This window comes from Macaca fascicularis, chromosome 15 (assembly GCF_037993035.2).
Source record: "Macaca fascicularis isolate 582-1 chromosome 15, T2T-MFA8v1.1".
NCBI lineage: Eukaryota > Metazoa > Chordata > Mammalia > Primates > Cercopithecidae > Macaca > Macaca fascicularis.
The window spans coordinates 16,659,553-16,678,125 of NC_088389.1; the positions used below are offsets into that span (position 1 = coordinate 16,659,553).

General features: G+C 45.2%; 1 protein-coding gene across 32 annotated transcripts in view; it reads right to left on the bottom strand.

Moving 5' to 3' along the window:
• The window catches only part of GARNL3 (GTPase activating Rap/RanGAP domain like 3), a 171,981-nt gene that overhangs the window by 48,055 nt on the left and 105,353 nt on the right, over nt 1-18,573 (bottom strand). For all 32 annotated transcript variants that reach the window (XR_012424391.1, XR_012424389.1, XR_012424386.1 and 29 more), the window contains 9 exons: nt 14,250-14,325; nt 13,489-13,587; nt 11,254-11,357; nt 10,290-10,398; nt 8,365-8,410; nt 6,755-6,861; nt 4,169-4,284; nt 2,185-2,289; nt 1,008-1,082 (listed from right to left, as the gene is read on the bottom strand). Coding sequence is in view for 28 of the 32 variants with exons in the window: in XM_074016517.1 (XP_073872618.1) it covers nt 1,008-1,082; nt 2,185-2,289; nt 4,169-4,284; nt 6,755-6,861; nt 8,365-8,410; nt 10,290-10,398; nt 11,254-11,357; nt 13,489-13,587; nt 14,250-14,325 (837 nt within the window). In the remaining 4 variants the exon portion in view is untranslated. The remainder of the gene's footprint in view (nt 1-1,007; nt 1,083-2,184; nt 2,290-4,168; nt 4,285-6,754; nt 6,862-8,364; nt 8,411-10,289; nt 10,399-11,253; nt 11,358-13,488; nt 13,588-14,249; nt 14,326-18,573) is intronic.

The following is an 18,573-nucleotide window of genomic DNA, read 5'->3' on the forward strand; positions in this document are numbered from 1 at the left end:
TACTGTGCACAGGAATAAGCAGACACTGGAACTGCTGCAGCCTTTGGGAAGGATGCTTTGCCAGTAGTCTTGTCTGAAGTTGGTTGTGGTTTTTAGGGTTAATTATATTTTGAGCTCATCATTTTCCTGAAACCAGACCTCAAAGCACGTAGGATCACATCATCTATATCTTTATCAGTAAGGTAAATGTATTCATAATTATTTTGCTTTTATAATGGGTGATGTGCTATAAATCTGTCCCATTTAACTTTTATGTATTCTGAATGGAGGTACTGTTCTACAATACAAAATCATATTCATAATATAATTTGTGTATTTTTTTCTGTTCTATTCTTGATGATCACTTAGTTTTTACCCCCATGGAAAGTGGAACAGCATGTAGATAAATAGCCAAAGAATTTTTTGGCTGGCTGAGTGAACTGTAGATTAAGCGGTGGTTTTTCAGCTGTGGTCTGCTAACCAACAGCATCAAGATCGCCTAGGAAGCCACTGGAGATGCAAACTTTTGGGTCCCACCCCAGACCTGCTCAACCAGAAACTCTGGGGGTGAATTCAATACACACTAAAGCTTGAGCAACACTGCCCAAGAGCCTTGCTGTTTAAAGCATGTCTGTGGTCAGCAGCACAGGAACCACGTGCAAGTTTGTTGGAAACATAGACTCTTAGCCCCACCCAGACCTACTGGATCAGAACATGCATTTGGTCAAGGTGTCCAGGTGATATGTATGCACATAAAGCTTGAGAGGCCCTGTGGGGCCTGGCCTGCCTGACCAGGTTGGTCCTCCAGCAGCTCTGCTCCATTGAAGCAGCGGAAGGCACGCACATACCATGGCAACACAGAGGCTCTCACTAAATGGCCACTCAGTTTTGTCTAGGGCTTTCCCTGAGGACTCTGCAATAGACATGCTCTTCTTCCTTCTGCTCCCAAACCTTTTTCCAAGAATCTCAATCATTTCATTAATGAAAATGGGAATTCACAGTTCAAATTGAAAGTATCATGAACTCACCTCTTTTTTACAGATCCCTGAAGCTGCCAAGCTTGATGGAGCATCCCCTCTTACAATGGATTTCAGTTTTAGTGCCTTACAGAACAGAGATCTCTATTAAAGCATACCAGGCGGCAAAAGTACAGCAGGATAAACAATTGTGATTTGACAAAAATTTAATAAAACAGGAGTAATTGCAGGCTAACATTTCAGGTTCCTCTACTGACTTGTTAATCAAGAATTGAAGTTAGCTGGACATAGTGAAGCCTTAATGACAGTGTCCCAACCCAAATTATCCAAATGCATTCTGTCATTTCAATTAATCAATATATCATTACTGTGATTTATAAACCAGGAGCATCGAAAAAATACAGATTCTCAGGTCCCGCCTCAAACTTGATGAATCAGAATCTCTGGAAATAAAGTCTGGGTATCTTTAAACAAGAACCAATGTTTGAGAACCTTGTAATAATGCACCTGTTTTGGGAAAAAGCTATCTTTGCCTCTAAGCTTCCCTTGATTACATGGCTTTCCTCTCTCCACCTGCCTTGCCCAACTTTCTACTTTTGGGCCAGAACTTTATTTGCAGCTGAGGGCACTCCTCCTTCTCCATGCTGTGATGTGCGATCGAGGCAGACAGCTGTGTCACCTCCCAGAACTGAGAAATACCAGTGTCACATGCGAGCAGGGCAAAAAGAGAGTGATTTTCTCCAATCTCTGGAATAAGGGGATGACTGGGCACCACCTAACTTGGTGGTGACTTGGATTGTTTCCAAGTCATAGGATTGCAATTCAAGTCTTCTGTCAGTGCCACTGCTAGTCTGTGCTTCCTCCTGCCAGTCATGGGTTCCAGAGGCATTTCCCAAATTGGTTCCTCACTCTTCAGAAAATCCCTAGGAGGCAGGCAAGTGGTCTATGCTCTGTGGAAGAGAGGGGGCCAGAGCTGGGGCCTGTGGCTACTTGCCTCAAGGCAGCAGCATTCCTACCTCTGCAGAGTGCTGCTCTCTCAGTGACGCCTGCAGAGAACTGCACCTACTCGGTTCTCAAAAATCTCACTCGTGGTTGCCACAACAATCCTAAGAGAAATTACAGAGCTCCTACAGCAGCAGGCAAACAAAGTCTTTGCACGTGGGCCATCTGGTTAGGATGGAACTCAAAACTACATGTCTCACAGAAAAGGTTTCAGAAGAAAACCCACCTGCCCTATTCTAACAAACTCTGCCTGGCGGGCCTCCTCTTTCTTCCGTGCTGACTTGGGCGACTCTGGTAAGACATCACTAAAAGATCGTCTATTAAGCATGTTCTAAAAAAGAAAAAAAAGTTATGAATTCCACAAACATTGTTAAGTCTCATCTTCTGGCTTCTCATAGTGCACAAAACTATTTATCCAAATGGTCCTACCTATTTCTACCTTCTGTTTCATTCACTCAATAAGCATTGATGGAGCACCTGCTGTGTACCAGGTCCATGGTAGATGCTAGATTCAGAGTCACTAGGTGGAAAGCCAGCATTGCGTGGGGGCTGAGGACATGGCTTTGAAATCAGCAGACCTGCAGCTCTATCACTTACTAACTTACTAATAGTGTGATCTGGGCCACCACATTGCACAGCTCTGGGATGCCAATCTTACACAGCAGCACCCCCTGGAACACAACCAACTGAATTCTATGAGAATGGTGCCCACAGAGCTGTGCAAATCTGTGGCCCTGTGAGTCGCCTTGAGCAAATCAGTTAATTTCTGAATCTCAGTGTCTTTGTGTGGTTAATACCTGGCTCCTAGGTGCGTTATGAGGTTTAAATGAGGTAATGCATGTAAGGTACCTCGCACAGTGCCTAGTGCATACTTAGTAATGTTAGTTCTCTTTAAAACTGTAGTCACTGAATGGGGTAAGCTCATTCAATCAGCAGGTACTGACTGAGCACCTAGTCCTCTGCCAGATTTTGGGAATGTGATAGACATGGTCTCTTGTGGAGCACAGGGTCTACTGGGAAGACAGATTGAGTAATGACATGTTTAGCACATGTGATCACTGCTACGAAGGGGAACTGTGGCAAGTATATGAAAACATTTAACAGGGGACCTGGCTTCAACTGGGGGGCTAGGGAAGGCTGGCTCAGGCAGTGATGCTTTAGCTGGGATATCATTACTCATCTTGAAGGACATCATTACTCATCTTGGTACCCTCTCTGTATCTTCCCTGACCTTAGGGAATTGACCTTAGGAATTAAGGTTTGCTCTTTAGGGTCCTGGGGTTAGCCTGGCCCAATCCTTGTGAGTAGTTGGGGTACACTGACCAGGCAGAAGTTAGGAAGTGCCTATGAAATGGTGCTGGTCAGCCGGGCACAGTGACTCATGCCAGTAATCCCAGCACTTTGGGAGGCTGAGGCGGGTGGATCACCTGAAGTCGGGAGTTTGAGACCAGCCTGACCACCATAGAGAAACCCTGTCTCTACTAAAAATACAAAAGATTAGTCCGGTGCAGTGGTGCATGCCTGTAACCCCAGCTACTTGGGAGGCTGAGGTAGGAGAATTGCTTGAACCTGGGAGGCTGAGGTTGTGGTGAGCCGAGATCGCACCATTGCCCTCCAGCCTGGGCAACAAGAGAGAAGCTCTGTCTCAAAAAAAAAAAAGAGCACATGTGCACCTGAAGTGATAGGAAGGTGTTGGGTCTCATCAGTGTGGCTATGCCTCAGGCCTATGAAGTGTCTGGGTCTTCAGTAAATGGGAATGCTTGTTTCAGTGACTGAATATGGGGCTGGCCAATAAAACTCCAAAAATAAAGCACCCTATCTCTTTCTACAATCCCACTTTTGCCTACCCATCAGCTCACGGGACTGGCAATGCTGAGTAGTATTACTAAGAACAGCCACCCCAAATAAAGCCGTCTTCAATGTTCCAGAGATTGCTGATTGATACCCAACCTCCCTGTCCCTGGTTTGCACCTTGATTTCCACAGGCCCTGGCTTTCTGGAAATCACATTCCTGTGATGGAAACCCCGTGTCCTTCCTTCTTGTGTAACAATGAGAGACTGTCAGCCCATGGTGGCCACAGCACAGTCCTGACAGCAAGGATCAAGGCGCCTCCTATGTTTTCTCACCAGGGCCTCATCGCTGAGTTGAAGACTGGTGTTCTCAACTCTGACCCCATAAGAAGGAAACACGACCATGGACCCAGAATTACCTTATGCAAATCTGGCATCAAATCCTGGTGTAAAGATCTAATCAACATATCCAGGGTACGCCGACGCTTCTGGGCAAATGTTGGGGTTTCCAAAGTGGCTTTTTCACCATTAATTACTAAAATAAATCAAGTTAAAAAGGGAATTACAAGATATCTCTTGCCACACACACAAAATTGAAACTATGCATGTCTGTTCCTTTCTTTAGTTCTGTGACTGGGAATTTTTTTGTTTGAGGTTTTTTTTTTTTTCTGCTTAGTACTTTGGAACAATCCATTTTAAAGCCTCATTTCGGCTGAATAAGGGAAAAGGTCAAGATTTTTGTTGAAATGCCATTTCCTGTAATCTCAGAGTTTTCAACCTTGCTGCTAAATCCACTTTGGAATTCCAAGACCCTCTGATCCCCGGCTGCCACCTGTCTTCTCAGTGCACCAACCCCTCCTGGTCCTTCCTGGCCCCACACTCCATCTCATCAACACACCCTCCCCATCACCTTGAATCTGCAATTCTTCTGCTATTTCTACTTTCAAATCGTCAATGTCAAATCAACCTAGCCCTTTGTTTCATTTCACCCCAAGTCTTTGATGACGCTGATGAAAGTCCCTCTGTTGACTAGCTCCACTTACATGCTGGGTCCCTAGCGCTGCTGAGTGATCTCTAATTGGTGGTTACAGGTCTTTAGTGGCTCCTTCCCTGCCACAGGCCCCCTACAGTGAATGCTCTCTTCCTGAGCCCCATGCTGCCAACACCCTTTCAGCTTCCAGTAGCTACACCCACTCTGTTGCTGACTCTGTTTCAGATCTGTTTCTTGCTCTCTGCATGATCCCCTGGACTTGAACACATGAGACTCACACAATTTCACATACAATTTCAGCTTTCTGGCTTGATTCGAAAACTCAAGAGTATCTGGCAACACTGGCCATGCCACATGCTCTGAAAGGACTCAGTTGGATGCAGTGAGTACACACTCTCAAGTGTGTCACAGCTTCCAGTGCTCCTGACTGTCCTCTGCTCAGTCCGCCTCCCTTGCTCATGCTCCCTGCCTGGCTCTCCAGCCATCTGAGTTGGGGACCTTGTTCTAGCATTTGAAATAATCAGTATAAACTCTGGAAAAGGACAGACAAAATCATCATCTGTTGCACATGGTTTGCAGTGTCTGCTGCCTCTAACGTGTCGAGGGAGACATCACCACGGACCCTGGTATAGGTTGGAGTATGGGAGGTAACAATGCTGGTGGTCCAGCTGGAAAGAGAGGGAGCCCAGCTGGAAAGCAGAGGGAGCCTCAGTAAAGGTGTCTTTCATGTCTCTGTTCTCCAGAAGAAAATTGTGGAATCATGCCAAGGTCTCTGTAAGGGAAGGGAGGGGTTTCCCATGGAAGAGAGGCTATCAAACAGCCTGGCCAGGACTTGGATGTTTCTGTGACTAGAACTGACACTTATGCTTGGCACTGTCTGTTTCTGTGCAGAAGAAGTCATGTTCGGGACTGTGAAGGAGTGACTGGGGAGACAGGAAGACAGAAGACAGACAACATGTGCCCGTCCCTTGCCCTGGCCTGAGGGACTGGTGTGGGCCAGTACTGGAGTAGGATTGAGACTGGAGGTTGGGGAATACTTGTCCATGGAGGACTCAGTGAGGCTTTGGACTCAGTCAATGCTTCCTTGAGGCCAGGTGACCAGGATGGACAGAGAGAAGAGAGGGGCACTCCAGATGTCTCAGAGCTGCATGACAACAGTGACAGACTTAGGCAAAGGCTGTAGTGGGGAGGAGTTGGGGGTGGCGACAGGAGGCAGCCAGCAAAGCAGCTGCAATACCCAGCATACCTGGCAGGAGGCTGGAAAGCAGTGTCTTCACAGAGGGCACAGACTGAGCAGCGCTGCCAGGACGTGGGGCTGGCAAACTGCAGCAGATGAACCTAAGTAACTTGTTTCTGATCATCAATGACACAGTCCCACCATGGGACTACCAGAAATAATTCCCAGGGGTGCCCTGAGGAGGGATGTGCAGAGCTCTTGTGCTTTAGGAGATGGGGCCTCAGAGTTGGGTATTTGGGTATCACCAGTAGAGTGAAAATATGTGCTCACCAGCAAGTGATGCCTGGCAGTCTGGGTCTACACACATTATGTTCTCATTCTGTGTCTCTCCCACACATGTGCATGGGTGCACATATACACTCACACAAGTGTGCACACACATTCCCCAACAACCCTCCCTATCCCTAAGCATATACCCACAACCACTCTTTCCCCCACCTACATCCCACTCTCTGACAGATACAGATACATATACAAGCAGAGATTCAGCAATGGCTGTACCAGAACACAGGGCAGAAAGGTGAATTTGAGGCCCGAGGGTCCTTAGTGGATGAGCATAGAGAAGCTTCAAGGCAGGTGGCAGGATGGAAGGTGGGGATGAAAACACAGGAGAAAACGCACCCAACACGACCAAAATACTAAACATATGTTGTGCAAAGAATTAACGGAACATGGAATGCTTAAACAATGACATTCCTTAAACACCATCCTGGGAGAATCTGAAGAAATGTATTCTGACAGAACAAACTGCAAAACCATTTCAAACCAGAAACTTACATTTCACTAGCAAAAAGTCCCTGAATTCCTGGTGATCTGTAAACACTGGTGGAGTTGGCAAGGGAGGGCCGAAGAGTGGTACGCTCTCTTCTGAAAATATTTTCAGCCTGTGTAGAGAATATTACAGAATTAGTTGGTTTTTCTTCAAAGATCATCACTTGATATGGTTTGGCTGTGTCCCCACCCAAATCTTCACTTGAATTGTATCTCCCAGAATTCCCACATGTCATGGGGGGGTGATCAGGGGGAGGTAATTGAATTATGGGGGCTGGTCTTTCCCGTGCTATTCTCATGATAGTGAATAAGTCTCATGAGATCTGATGGGCTTATCCGGGGTTTCTGCTTTTGTTTCCTCCTCATTTTCTCTTGCTGCCACCAGGTAAGAAGTGCCTTTCGCCTCCTGCCATGATTCTGAGGCCTCCCCAGCCATGTGGAACTGTAAGTACAATTAAACCTCTTTTTCTTCCCAGTCTTGGGTATATCTTTATCAGCAGTGTGAAAATGAACCAATACACCACTATTCTGTCCTTCCATTTGTCCAGCTGCATATAGGATGTGTCAGGAATATTTGTTCCATGCCCAGGAGTGCCTCCTCTGGTCTGCCAGAGCCGAGGCCACGTCCTCGCTTTCCCCTCTAGCTTAGTCAAGGTGCTTTGAGGGCAGAGACCAGGTCTTCCTGAATCCTTCACGGTCCAACCCATCAAGCCAGGTACCCAGGAAGAACAGCAATGGCCATCACTGAGCACCTGCTGCATACCAGGAAGCATATTTGGTATTTTAAGATACAGTATTGGCCGGGCGCGGTGGCTCAAGCCTGTAATCCCAGCACTTTGGGAGGCCAAGATGGGTAGATCACGGGGTCAGGAGATCGAGACCATCCTGGCTAACCCGGTGAAACCCCGTCTCTGCTAAAAAATACAAAAAACTAGCCGGGCGAGGTGGCGGGTGCCTGTAGTCCCAGCTACTCAGGAGGCTGAGGCAGGAGAATGGCGTGAACCCAGGAGGTGGAGCTTGCAGTGAGCCAAGATCTGGCCACTGCACTCCAGCCTGGGCGACAGAGCGAGACTCCGTCTCAAAAAAAAAAAAAAAAAAGATACAGTATTGCCTCTGACTGTCACTACACCTGCCAGGGTAGTGTCATTACCTTCACTCTACACAGAAAGCCTGAGGCTCTAAGAAGAGAAAACATTTTTTCCAAAGCCTCAAATAAATGATAGAGCTGGGATTCGAACCCAAATATATTTGGCTCGAAGTTCAGGTTCTTTTTACAACATAATACCTTTTAACAGATTAATATTTGAGAACAGAAGATAAGCAGGCAAGAAGGTAGACTAGGAAAGGATGAAGACCAAATATATCAAATCTCTTCCCATGGTAAAGTACCATAAAATATCAAACTAACCCTGACCCCTAGGTCTCCTGCATGGAACAACACCGGATGGAGTAAATGTTTCCTGAAGAGACGGTGGCCTTGAAGAAAGTTTTGTAAGGTGAGGGCACTCATATTAAATCAATCAAGAAACACGTATATCAAGAGTCTTATAAAAATCAATGCTAAATTAACAAGCATGAGAATCAGAACAAGCAATCGAGACAAAGTCATTACCTACCTGTAACTGTCATTTTGTTGATCGTACCTCACTAAGGCAAAAATATCTGTGGTGATGGTTAAGGGAACGAATCACAACACTGATGCTCACAACTGACAGCTTGTGCTCTGAAAATCCCTTGTGCAGAGTCATTCTCAACCAGCGCTTCTGTGCTAAGGGCACCTATCACTCTCAGGTTGGGAAAGAACCCATACTTCTTTCCAAGAGATAGCCCACGGAGACTTATGTGAGGGCACCATGAGTAGGTTCAACGTTTGCATGTGCGTCCTTTGGGGAAAAGGGTTAAATCTCCAAAGCTGTCAGAAAAGCAATAGAAATATAGCTATTAAACAACTAAGCAGTCGGCAAAGCAAAAAGAGCAGTTCCCTCGCCTGGAAGTACAAACAAGATCCCAATAGGAAATTAGTAATACATTTCATCTCACACATTTGGAAAGGGAAAGCAATTTAAATGTTTCCACTGTATACCTTCCCTTTCTCTCCTTTTGGGTTTGGGAGACAAAACAAAACAAGCCTGTTGTAGCTGGTGGCAGATTCTGAGCAGAATCTACTTAGCTTGTGCTGGGTTTGTGGAGTCTAAAATAGTAGGAAAGAATCCATCCAGCTTCTTTCTTTCTCCCACTCTTCTGCCTCCCCTTCCACCTCCACCCACCATCTCCCAACCCCTGCTTTCCTTAGCTAGGGTTATGGAGCCATCAATTCCTTAGTGTCTCCATTTCTAGGTTCCCTGGAATGAATCTGCCTTAATCATCTGCTTGCCCCTTTTCAGGGACAAATGTGCCAAGTCCCAAATCTAAAACATGTAACTCAGTGAAATTCTTAAAAAAAAATGACTACCTCTCAATCACCTGAACAGTCACCTCACCGTCGCTTCTGCTGTGAAGTTGGAGAAGTTTTCTGTTATACAAGAAGAACCACCTCTAGAAAGGGGAAATATTAGCCCTAAATCTCAGGGGACAGGGGCAGATACTACTCAGAAAGCAGGGATGAAAAGGGAAGAAAACTGTAACCAAGGTGCAAGTGCATATCATTTGCTTCCCTACCATCATGGAAGAAAGTTTGGAAACTGTTAACTTTTAAACACTTACTTCCATCCTCTATTTTTATGTCACAAGGAACGAGTCCAAGTCTCCAGATGCCATGAGTCACCGTGGGCCCGTCTCCAAACATGTTTACTTGGAGCCTCCAGGGAAATGAGTAACTCGACTAGAATTTATTCTGAAAATGCTGATTTGTTGCCTTTTGCTTATTATGTACAACTAGTAGAGCCACTAACTTTGGGTTTTGGTGTCATGGCCTGGGACCCAGAGTAACAGGGCCACAACTGAGTGTCTGCTGGGCGGGCCAAGCTCATGCCCCATGCCTGTCTGGCAGAGCTGAGCTCAGACACTGCAGGAGCTTCAGCTCCACTGCTGGACTTTGCCAGCAATATGAGCTGAACAGGGATTAGGGGAATCAGAGAAAAATACTATTAATTCTATCATTTCTCAAATTTCAAGAGATGGTTATACAACAGCTATTACCAGGGCTTAAATCAACAAGGAAAATGATTTTGGCCTTTTATCTTAACTTGCAAGTTTTTATGCCTAAAGCAGATTTCTCAGAGAATTCACTACCTATAATTCTTCTAAATCATTTATGACTGAAGAATAGCAGGAAGTTTTCCTCATTTTATAGACTACCTGAGGAAAGAGACCATATTTCAGGAGTCAAGAATTCCCTGAGAATTAATCCATCTACTACTGAAATGGAAGGAGAGAGGAAGGCGGAACTATACACAAAGCTTAGGAAAAATTCCCCAAAAGTGGGTCTAAATCTAGCATTACAAAACAAGTCCATGACAAGATTTGGTTTAAGCGTCATGGAAGTCCAATGAGGCTGAACCACAGCTTGCCACACTGGAGCATTTACAAAGGCCTAGGATACGTGTAAAGTGGGAACGGATCATGGAAGGCTTAAAGGCAGGAGAAGATTCCTCTCCTTCTTGGAACACAATGGTGACGATATCGTTTCCAATGTGGCGTTTCCTTTCCACCTGTAGTAAGCATAAATAACATCACTGAGAAAGACTCTCAAACATGGCACATTCACAGAGTTAAAAAACCATAACCCAACATAACAAACCACAGCCACTATGACAGAGCCCTGAACTTCAGATATCTTTGACTTCAGGCCTCCCATGTTTTGCCAGCCTAGGCCCTTGCTCTCCAACCCATCTCCTCTGTTCCTATCTCAGTGGCCAAGCTCTGGGGTGGGTCAGGAGTGTCTTAGATAGAGGTTTTTCCCAGCCTGGTACAGCCCATGTAGACACTCAGTGTTAACTTCCTGCAGTGACCTGAAAACAATACTTGTCAACCATCACACAGGACCCACTTATGATATGTCCTGGATAGTCTCATTTTGACAAGACACAAGGCACACTGAGAGAAGGCACAGAGAAGAGGTAACATCTATACAAAATAGTCTCTCAAGAGTCCATGTTGGATAGAAGAATGTTTGAATCAAAGATATTTTAAAAAAGAGAGACAAAAAAAGAGTCTATGAAACCGCACTCGCATACATACAAATACCTATACATGTTTACACATAAACACGCATGCACATTCTCTCTGATCCCTTATTTCTCTAAGGTGACAGCACCAGTGAGAACAGCTCTTCCTAAGATTTGTTGAAAGTTCCAATATAGACCGCCAAAAGCATCCCTAAATTGGCGGGTGCAGTTCAGCTCATATGTCAACCGGCATAGCCTCTAATTCTATGGAACACCCCTAAACTGGCAGCTGCAGTTCAGCTCATATGTTAACCGGCATAGCCTCTAATTCTATGGAATCATAACGGTGCCCTCTCTACATTCACATCACTATTTGATGGTTTGTATGTTCACATGTACCTGCTGCTTGTTCTCTTTGGAATATGGCAACATGGTGGAAACATGAAACATGATCTCATGCCCTTGGTACACAGTATAAACTGAATGTATCCCTGTGGTATCATCTGCAAAATATAAACATGCATTCAGTGAGCACAGAGGATTCAAGCCAAAAGGAAAGCATTTTCATTTGCAGACTAGGGAAATACTGTACACAGGACATTCTCAAAGATCATTCGGATTATCCACCCGCACGGAAGCAACAACCCTCCACTTGATGCAGCCCCTACATGGAAAGGCCTCTTCCTCTCTCCCTAAGCTCACTTGCTGTCTGATTCACGCCTTGCCTCAGAATGGAGGAGGTCATAAGAAGTCCAGGCTAAAGAGGAGAGTATTGAGCTTCCTTGCCTTGCAGTTGCTCTGAGAGGTACAGGATGAAATTAACACAAGATGACACAAACAATTACGTCCATAAACCAAAAGGAAGTGGTATTTGTGACAGAATTGTTTGTGATTAAAAGCAAAGGCTTTACAATTAGGCTGACTTGGATTCAATTTGTCATTGGCTATGTGGCTTTTGACAAGTTACCTCACTTCTCTTTGAGCCTCAGTTCCTTAATTTGAAAATGAGGACAAAAGTTGTATCTAACTCCTAGGGATATTGGGGAGACTCAATGAGATTATATTTGCAAAGTGCTTAGCAGAATGCCTGGCTGTATCAAGGGCTCAGTGGATGGTTGTAATGACCATAACAGAGAGGGTGAGGGTTGGCAGTGGGGGTATGAGTGGCAGGCACTGAAGAATTCACCGTGTGCACTCTACGTGTGTTCGAGTGAAGCTGGAGCCTGACAACTGGGGCCCAATCTCCCATCCCTGCATCTGTCAGTTAGGGCACACTTAGCTCTCCCAAATTCAGAATCCGTGATGCCATGCTGGGCTGGTGGGAAGATGAGCCTCCCAGAGGGTGAGGGTAGCTGGACTCGAAGCCTATCACCACTAGGCCAAAAGGGCCTCACACCCACTGCCTGACTTACCTCAAGGACTGACTGTGAAGATCAAATAAAGAAAAAAAAAAAAAAAAAAAAAAGAAATAAAGGGAAAAGCTAGCAAGGCTACACAAAAATGAGATGGGGAAAGAACTTCCAAACCTAAGCTTGTAATCTTACCTACCTTCCCCGACTCAGGCTCCCATCCTCAAAATGCTTCCTTTCAGGTGTTTCCAATCTCACTGCCGGTGCCAGCCCCACCCAGCTACCCAGGGCAGAAACCCTGAAGTGTCTTCAAGTACTGTCTCCTTTTTCATCCTCCACTTGCTAATTCTACCATGAAAATGGCTCTTGAATTAGTCCCCCTGTCTCCCTTCTGACCTGTAGCCCTCTCCCATGGCAACCCTATCTCTTGTTTGGACTGTTGCCACAGCCTCTGAGAGCAGGTTTCTCCTCTGCCTCCCCTGTCTGCTCAAAGGTACAGATCTAATCTCACCACTCCCCTACCTGAAACCCCTTAATGACAGAGAATAAAAGGCAGACTTATTAATATAACCTCAAAACTCCCTTCAGGATCACGCCCTCTCTCCTACTCCAGGCCATATTGCATCATTCTCAGTGCCTCATTCCCTCCAGCCATAAACAAATTCTCTTAGTTTCTAGAACACACCATGTTCTTTTCTGCCTCAAGGTCTTCACAGATGTTCTCTCTGCTTGGAATTCTCTTCTCCCCTTGAGACCCTCCAAGTACTCCGACTCGCCCCTCCCTCTGGTCACAAAAAGGCTCAGAGAAGCCTTCCCTAATCCCCTAGATTAGGCAAAATGCCCCACAGCACTCTGTACTTTTTCTTCTTAGTTGTCTTCTGTACTTAGTGCTAAACCATTTGATAATTATCTGCATAACATCTGCTGGATGTGCCCGGGACTGCAAGCTCCTAGAAAGGAAGACCCTATGTTGGTTTATCCACTTTTATATCCCCAGAGCCCAGCAGAGTCCTGGCACACAGATGGTGCTGAGCAGTAATATTCACGGGCAGACCAGGACTTCTCACACTGTCCAGGGCTGTGAGGGCTTATTTAGCTTTACAAAGCTCAGTGGAAGTGCCAAAGAGGTCTATGACTCCATGTTGAACAGGGTGTGGCACTCACCTCCCTCCAGTCTTCTCTCATCCATCCCTTCCCCCATCTCTGGTATAAGTTCAGACACGGGTCAGGCTAACTTACAAAAATTATACAAATTACAACAGAATAGATCAAGAGGCAGGCTTACTTTTGGTATCCAGACCGCCACGGTAGCCCGTCCAGCCCTTTAGAGTGATTGTGTCACCCAGAAGATTTAAAAATTTTTGAAAAGGCTCGCTTCCAATTTCTGCAGGAAGAGGTAGAGTATGAGGAAAGTATGGGCATCAACAAGTCCTCATTTTCTAACTATGCGCCGGAATCGCTGCAAAATTAACCAGGCTCTGCCAATTCAGGCGTGGTAAACAGTATGGGGAAGTCACATTTCCTTCCTCCTGAGGACCATGAGGAAGTCCCACAATTCCCAGGACTCCAAGGAAAGGAAAACTGCAGAATCAGATGAACCCAGCTTACTACTGCCAGCCTGGGACCACAGGTGCTTACTATTGCAAAACAAAAATGTTGACTGCTTGCATTCAGAATAAGCAGGTATTTAACAAGAAAACTGTTAAATATTAGGAAGATGACGCCATCTTATAATTCTTCCTCTCATCAAAATCACAGAAAAACCTTCCACTGCTCTTGGGTCTGTGCGGAACCAAATTCTCCAAATCCCACGTGCTCTTCTGTCTCTCCAGTGCAAACAGTGACTGGGTACAAACGAGCTGGTCAATAAATATTTGCCAAATGAATGAAACTGGGCAACGACCTCCCTACAAAATTCACGCTGAAATTGTGTAAAATTATCTCCTCGTATTAAGACTCCAACTCAACAGACAAGCTCCAACTGGCAAGAATGCAACAAGGCAGGACAGGGTCTCTGGCAGCAGAGAGCAGGAGGAGATCACTCACCATTGCTGAACATCTCATCATCAGTGAGCTGCCCATCTTTGGCAAAAAGAACCCCAAACTTGAAATTCACAGAGCCCTTAGGATAATAACAAAAGGTGTTACAGTTAATTTTATCATCACAGCATAAATAGCTCTGAGCTGTTCGTGACTTAGCACAATGGCAGTCACCAGGATGGACAGTCAGGGGATCCCTTCCTCCCATCCACCTGGGTTTTGACCAATGTTAACAGCAATCATTCCTTCATTTTTACAGGTATTTATAGCTTACAGATGAGACTGTATGCCTTTATGAATTAGTTCGTTTGTAATTTCATTACTAAGGGCATCTCTAGGATACCAGTTCTGTTCTGTGGCAAAACAGGGTTCCAACAAATGGCCACAGGAACTCATAGGCCTGGCACCATCTTCCATTCAACCCCTGAGCAACAGTTCAAATCCCAGTCAGTGAAGAAGAGTTCATTGTAATTCAAAGCTTAACATCATCTCAGGCTGATATATTGTGGACTCTTTTAGAAACAGAAATGAAAATTATAGGCAATTTATACTAAAAGCTCATTTTCCCCAATTCCTAAAGATACTCAATCTGAAGAAGTCACAAAACAGATGTGCAAAAAAAAAAAAAAAAAAAGCAGCAAGCAAGCCCAGGCCAAAAGCAAGCAGTAGCTGGTACAAATGTGCAATCTACCACCTCCAACTTTAAACTGAATTAATTCTGATCTGGTGGAAATGATAAATAGCAGCTTCCACAGGGAAGGGAGGAAGACAGAGGAACAGGGTCAGGGAGTGGTAAACAGGGACTCAATCACATGTTTTTTTTTTTTTTTTTTGAGACGGACTGGCTCTGTCGCCCAGGCTTGAGTACAGTGGCCGGATCTCAGCTCACTGCAAGCTCCACCTCCCGGGTTTACGCCATTCTCCTGCCTCAGCCTCCCGAGTAGCTGGGACTACAGGCGCCGCCACCACGCCTGGCTAGTTTTTTGTATTTTTTAGTAGAGAGGGGGTTTCACCAGGTTAGCCAGGATGGTCTCGATCTCCTGACCTCGTGATCCGCCCGTCTCGGCCTCCCAAAGTGCTAGGATTACAGGCTTGAGCCACCGCGCCCGGCCCTCAATTGTATTTTTAATGTTTTGTTTTTTTTTCCTTAAATTGGGTAGTGTTTTGTTTGTTTTTTTTCTTTTTTTTGAGATGGAGTCTCGCTCTGGGTGCAGTGGCGTGATCTCGGCTCACTGCAACCTCCACCTCCCTGGTTCAAGCTATTCACCTGCCTAAGCCTCCCGAGTAGCTGGGATTACAAGCGTATGCCACCATGCCCAGCCAGTAGTGGTTTTATAGGTCTTCATTATGTTATTCTCTATACTTTTTTTTGTACACCTGAAGTATTTCATAATAAACACAAAATAAAATGTTGGAAGAGAATCAACCTCTACAAGATTGGTTGACCCACCACTAGATGGAGAAATTCTTGGTGGTCAATTAAGGGTAGACAAGGGACAAAGATATTTAAAGCACACTGGCCAAAGGGTCAGAGATAGGAAGTCAAGGCAATTGCCAGGATTCAGGATAGCTGGATCTAGGAGTATTAAGAATCTGAAAATCCAAGTTCTTTTTTTTTTTTTTTTTGAGACAGAGTCTCACTTTGTCGCCCACGCTGGAGTGCAATGGAGCGATCTTCGGCTCCTTGCAAGCTCCGCCTCCCGAGTTCACGCCATTCTCCTGCCTCAGCCTCCGGAGTAGCTGGGACTACAGGTGCCTGCCACCACGCCTGGCTAATTTTTTGTATTTTTAGTAGAAGTGGGGTTTCACCGTGTTAGGCGGGATGGTCTCGATCTCCTGACCTGGTGATCTGCCTGCCTTGGCCTCCTAAAGTGCTGGGATTACAGGCATGAGCCACCGCGCCTGGCTGAAAATCCAAGTTCTAAGGCTGTGCATCCAAACATTTTTCTGTCCCCAACACACCTGAGATGCATACTCATCACTAACAGTGGTTTCCTATACAGGAAGAGAGAGGACACTCCCAAACTGACCCCTCCACCTGGAACTCTTCCACAGTTCTGGGGATGACCGGCTCTCTCCCATCATGCAGGTTTCAGCTCAAGTGTCAATTTCCAGAGCCGCCTTTCCTGATCTCCCCATATAAAGCCACCCTCCTTCCTGCTGTTATTCTCCATCAGAGCACCTTGTTTATTCTCCTCGAAGCACTATTTACACTCCGTAAATCTTTTATTGAACTTGTGTATCTGTCTGTTTCTGCCACTAGAACTTGAGTCCTGTGCAGGAGAAATCATACACTCTTTCCTTTCCATTGAATCCCCAGTGTTGACCACAGTACATTGGAAAAGATTAATAAATATTAATGACATAAGGGACTGTATGCATAATAAATGAGAAAAGAAATAAACTTTGTCAGAAACAACTTACTTTTCATACGATGTCTCCAAATGATCGCTGCTTCCTTACAAACTAGCTTTTGATAAATTTCTTAGAACGTTTTCAGGGACCTCTATTCACTTTAGGGTTTTATAGCTTGTCACTTTTCTTTCTCTGTTTTGGAAGTGATGACAGCAACCACATGTCGCAAGGGTCCCTTAAAAAGCTCCTACAGTAATTTGAGGTCTGACATATGACCCTCTTAGAATAATAGTGCAGGAACTACAGTAGTGGTTCTCTAACTTGACTAGGCATCAGAATCACCTGAAGGGCTTGTCAAAATAAAGATTGCTGGGTTCCACCCCAGGAGTTTTCAATTCAGGAGGTTTGGGATAGGGCCTGATAATTTGCATTTCTAACAAGTTCCCAGGTGATGCTGATACTGCTGGCCAAGGGGCCCCACGTTGAGAACCACTGGACTAGAGAAAAAAACAAGAGGCTGTCAGTAGGCCCAGAATCAGGTCCAGCTGAGCTGACAGCTAGCAAGTCAGAGCAGAAGGACTAGGTCAACGACCATAACTATGAGCCATAAACTGACAGCCTGCTAAAGCCAGGAAGGACCCTATAGTCCACTGAGTCCATGCTCCTATTTTAAGACAGGACAGGGAAGTTCAGGGAAGACAGGGACTTGCGCATGGCTGGAACTAAGTGAACAGTAAGACCAGAGCTGGAACTTGGGTCTTCCGACTTTTGATCCGGCATTCTTTCCAATATCATGGCATAACCTTCTCTGAAAAGTTTTGAGTGAAACTGAGATGTACAAGCAGAGCTGGGGCCTACTACCACCTGATCACTGGCCAATGCTTTTACAAGCTTTTATAGGGTTGCTCTGAGACTGGCACCATGCTGCCACATCCCTGCTGAGGACCTCTTCTGCTTCAGGGGGAGACTCCAGAAAGACTGGTGTTGCAAGGTCTTGTCAAGTCTTCATCACAAGTTATTAGGGTCAGACAACAGCAAAGTCTGTAAGGCATCAAGGGTTGCATGATGGGGGTCTTTTTAGTACCTGTGCACCCAAGGGTGTAGGATCTTCAAGGTAGGGAGATCATGTGTCCAAGTTTGCCAAGACAGCCCTGACTGTTATCTGTTTTATCTGTCGTCCTGATGTTGTTAGTAATTACTCTCAAAGGGTCCCAGTTGAAATTATAAATTATATGAATTCCTCCTGCTTCAGGTGGAGGAGATTCCAGAAAGACTGGAAGTACTTGTTAAGTATTGAACCTACTTTTAGAGCCTCATTTAGGTAATATGGTGTCCAGGACTTCCCAAATTATGTCCATGAGTAAAAGTTTTCACCTATCTCCAGAAATCAAGGTATGGCTCTTTATAATGAGTTATTTCATATTTTAGGAGGGGACAGTTTGATCGGGGCAAGTGGACTGTCACAGATAATATTTTAACCAGCTATTCAGAGCTCTTAAGGTCTCAAGGCCAGACCCGGGTCCCTGGAGGAAGGTGCTGCTGGAGGGAATCCACAGGCACTGGGTTTTCTCAGGATGTAAGTCTTGCTCAAACATTCAACATACAGATAAGGCCACATCTGTCATTTCTACCTGGATGGAATTTAAATATTCTAAGTTCTAAATTTTACAAGACAGAACTCAACCTGATTACAAACAAACATGCAGTCACATTCTTGGCAATCAGTAGTATGCTATGAATTATAGTTCTTCTGAGAAAAACAAACTATGAGGGGAAACTAAAGTCTCAATGATTCCAGCAGAATTTTTTGGAACTGAGAAATGATGGCCTTATTCAAAATGAGACACCCCTGTTTCCTTGTTACTCTTGTTTAGGCAATGTCTCCATATTTCTAGGGTTCCACATGTTCCTACACATCTCTCCTCTCTCCATGTGTATTACAGCTTGGGATACCCTGTTCTCTCATGAGGGTGCC